The 4,614-nt window shown below is 42.8% G+C and overlaps 1 protein-coding gene across 1 annotated transcript; it reads right to left on the bottom strand.

Annotated features, from left to right (window-relative positions):
• Nucleotides 1-767: 767 nt before the first annotated feature.
• Nucleotides 768-1,187, bottom strand: LOC138355340 (testis-specific H1 histone-like). The gene has a single exon (XM_069310222.1). The coding sequence runs from the start codon at nt 1,185-1,187 to the stop codon at nt 768-770; it is 420 nt and encodes a 139-aa protein (XP_069166323.1).
• Nucleotides 1,188-4,614: the final 3,427 nt, after the last annotated feature.

The following is a 4,614-nucleotide window of genomic DNA, read 5'->3' as shown; positions in this document are numbered from 1 at the left end:
CCAGCAACACACTGGCAGGGGTCTCCAGCAACACACTGGCAGGGGTCTCCAGCAACACACTGGCAAGGATCTCCTGCAACACACTGGCAGAGGTCTTCAGCAACACACTGGCAGGGGTCTCCAGCAACACACTGGCAGGGGTCTCCAGCAACACACTGGCAGAGGTTTCCAGCAACACACTGGCAGAGGTCTCCAGCAACACACTGGCAGAGGTCTTCAGCAACACACTGGCAGTGGTCTCCAGCAACACACTGGCAGGGGTATCCAGCAACACACTGGCAGGGGTCTCCAGCAACACACTGGCAGAGGTCTCCAGCAACACACTGGCAGTGGTCTCCAGCAACACACTGGCAGGGGTATCCAGCAACACACTGGCAGGGGTCTCCAGCAACACACTGGCAGAGGTCTCCAGCAACACACTGGCAGGGGTCTCCAGCATCACACTGGCAGGGGTATCCAGCAACACACTGGCAGGGGTCTCCAGCAACACACTGGCAGGGGTCTTTCACGCTTTACCCGACGCTTTATCCGACGTATACCCGACGGTTTACCCGACGGTTTACCCTGACAGTTTACCCGACGTTTTATCCGACGTTTACCCGACGGTTTACCCGACGGTTTACCCGACAGTTTACCCGACGGTTTACAATGACGGTTTACCCGACGTGTTTAGTTTACAGATTACACGTCAGTTATCACGAGAACAGATTTTCGACTATTTTATTTTATTTATTCGACGACTTACACGGCGGGTAAACCCGTCGGGTTTACCTGTCGCGTTTACCTGTTTTTACACGGGTAAAAAACGGGTAAAAATTACCCGACGATTTACCCGACGATTTAGCCGACGATTTAGCCGACGATTTATCCGACGATTTACCCGACGATTTACCCGACGATTTAGCCGACGATTTACCCGACGATTTACCCGACGATTTAGCCGACGATTTACCCGACGATTTACCTGACGATTTAGCCGACGATTTACCCGACGATTTACCTGACGATTTTGCCGACGATTTACCTGACGATTTACCTGACGATTTACCCGACGATTTACCCGACGATTTACCTGACGATTTAGCCGACGATTTACCCGACGATTTACCTGACGATTTAGCCGACGATTTACCTGACGATTTACCCGACGATTTATCCGACGATTTACCCGACGATTTACGATTCATTCGGCGATTCATTCGGCGCTTTATTTATTCATTTTTATTTATTCAATTTTATTTATTTAATTTTTAGTTTTTAATTTTTTATTTATTTTATAGACATTATATATATACATTACATTAGATCTACAGATTACATTAGATATTACATTACATTAAATATTAGGTTAGAGACATTAGATATAGACATATTATTTATTTTATTAAATAGACATTACATATATATTACATTAGATATACAGATTACATTAGATATTACATTACATTAGATATACAGATTACATTAGATATACAGATTACATTAGATATTAGGTTACAGACACTAGACAGACATATTATTTATTTTATTATATAGACATTACATATATATTACATTAGATATTAGGTTACAGACACTAGACAGACATATTATTTATTTTATTATATAGACATTACATATATATTACATTAGATATTACATTACATTACATTACATTACATATTACATTACATTACATTACATTACATATTACATTACATTACATTACATTACATTACATATTACATTACATTACATTACATTACATTACATATTACATTACATTACATATTACATTACATTACATATTACATTACATTACATATTACATTACATTACATTACATTACATATTACATTACATTACATTACATATTAGTTTACATTACATTACATGTTACATTACATTACATATTACATTACATTACATTACATATTACATTACATTAGATATATTAGATAATGATTACAGACATTAGATATAGACATATTATTTATTTTATTATATAGACACGACCTGACCCGACACGACCTGACCCGACACGACCTGACCTCGCCTTACCTAATCTAACTCGGGTCCAGGTGTGTGTCCGTGGGCCCCCGGACTTCCACCCTTCCCCACATCCCAGGGTCAGGTCAGGTCAGGTCAAGTTTTAGCTACCCAGAGACCTCACAGTCGAGATGGACGGACGCAGCTACAGGACGGGACACACACAAATCTGTGCCCTGTAGTTACACCGTTTTGACAGACTCGAACACACGTCAGTTCTCATGAGAACAGATTCCCATCCGACTAGGCCATTCTGGGGTCGCCAAGTTTTCCAAAGCTGGTTCTTATATTTATATTGAGTAATTTGGTAACATGTCGTCGGCGGTTTAATGCTCCAATATTCCAGCTGAACAAAATATATATTTGGCTGCAACAGTTAACTTTGATACGTTTGAGTAAATAATATCTGTAATTATTGTATTTGGGCGTAATAAACAGGGTAAAGCTCCGACGTAAATTTGCCTGGCGTGGATGGGTTTTTGTTTGGGCTATTTGGGGAGGAGGAGGAGGAGGATGACGTCTTGACTGGAAGCAAGTCGTAATTTCAAACAGCGAATAAGCGCAGAAAGCCAAAATTTGCCTCCAAAATATGGCTCAAAAGTCGCATTTGGCATGTTTGGGATATTTTGCAAACTGCAGGGGGGTTAGGGCAAAATATGATCCATCGCCGCTCTCAGAAATTGGCATATTTTCAAGCGTCAAATTTGGGATGTTTGGGATAAAATGTCGTAATTTAAAATAGCGAATACGTGCAGACAGCCAGAATTTGGCTCCAAAATATAGCTCATGGGTCGAATTTGGGATGTTTGTGATATTTTGCAAACTGCCGGGGGGTTTGGGCAAAATGTGACCCATCGCTGCTTTCAGTAATTGGCTTATTTTCAAGCGTCAAATTTGGAATGTTTGGGATAAAAAGTCGTAATTTCAAAATACGAATACGTGCAGAGAGCCAGAATATAGCTCCAAAATAATTCTCAAGGGTCGAATTTGGGATGTTTGGGATATTTTGAAAACTACAGGGATGGTTTGGGCAAAATGTGATCCATCGCCGCTCTCAGTAATTGGCATATTTTCAGTATAAAATTCGTAATTTCAAACTGCGAATACGTGCAGAGAGCTAGAATTTGGCTCCAAAATATGGCTCAAGCGTTGAACTTGGGATGTTTGGGATATTTTGGAAACTGCAGGGAGGGTTTGGACAAAATGTGATCCATCGCCGTTTTCAGTAATTGGAATATTTTCGGTATAAAAAGTCGTAATTTCAAACTGCGAATAAGTGCAGAGAGCCAGAATTTGGCTCCAAAATATGGCTCAAGCGGCGAATTTGGGATGTTTGCTATATTTTGAAAACTGCAGGGGGGGTTTGGGCAAAATGTGACCTATTGCTGCTCTCAGTAATTGACATATTTTCGGTAAGAAATGTCGTTCACTCTCTAGAGATTCTCCATCACTCTCTTGAGCCCCTGCATACCTCTCTCAAGCATCTGCATCACTCTCTTGAGCATCTGCATCACCCTCTTAAGCCTCTGCATTACTCTCTTGAGCCTCTGCATCCCTCTCCTTAGCCTCTGCCTAACTCTCTTTAGCCTTTATATCACAATCTTGAGCCTCTGCATCCCCTCTCTTGAGCCTCTGCATCACTCTCTTCAGCCTCTTCATCCCTCTCTTGAGCCTTTGCAACTTCTCTTCAGCCTCTGCATCACTCTCTTAAGCCTCTCAATCACTCTCTTGAGGCCTCTGCATAACTCTCTCGAGTCTCTGCATCACTCTCTTGATTCTCTGCATCACTCTCGTAAGCCTCTGAATCACTCTGTTGAGCCTCTGCATCCCTCTCTTAAGCCTCTGCATCCGTCTCTTAAGCCTCTGCATCACTCTCTTAAGCCTCTGCATCACTCTCTAGTGCCTCTGCATCACTCTCCTCAGCCTCTGCATCACTCTCTTAAGCCTTTGCTTCCCTCTCTTGATCCTCTGCATCACTCTCATGATCGTCTGCATCACTCTTGTGCCTCTGCATCATTCTCTTGAGCCTCTCTATCACTCTCTTGAGCCTCTGCATCACTCTCTTGAGCCTCTGCATCATTCTCTTAAGCCTCTGCTTCCCTCTCTTGACTCTCTGCATTACTCTCTTGAGCCTCTGCATCCCTCTCTTAAGCCTCTGCATCACTCTCTTAAGCCTCTACCTTTCTCTCTTGGGCCTCTGCATCATTCTCTTGAGCCTTTTGCAGCACTCTCTTGAGTCTCTGCATCATTCTCTTGAGCCTCTTCATCCCTCTCTTAAGCCTCTGCATCACTCTATTAAGCCTCTGCATCCCTCTATTAATCCTCTGCATCACTCTCTTGAGCCTCTGCATCCCTCTCTTGAGCCTCTGCATCACTCTCTTGAGCTTCGGCATCCCTCTCTTGAGCCTCTGCATCCCTCTCTTGAGCCTCTGCATCACTCGCTTGAGCCTCTGCATCCCTCTCTTGAGCCTCTGCATCACTCTCTTGAGCCTCTGCATAATACTCTTGAGCACTCTCTTGAGGAGTTCAAGAGAGTGATGCAAAGGCTCAAGAAAAGGATGCAGAGGCTTAAGAAAGTGATGCAGA

This window comes from Procambarus clarkii, chromosome 67 (genome assembly GCF_040958095.1).
Source record: "Procambarus clarkii isolate CNS0578487 chromosome 67, FALCON_Pclarkii_2.0, whole genome shotgun sequence".
In the NCBI taxonomy this organism is placed as follows: Eukaryota; Metazoa; Arthropoda; class Malacostraca; order Decapoda; family Cambaridae; genus Procambarus; species Procambarus clarkii.
The sequence above is the reverse complement of the archived record's forward strand: the minus strand, read 5'-3'. Positions and strand labels throughout refer to the sequence as shown.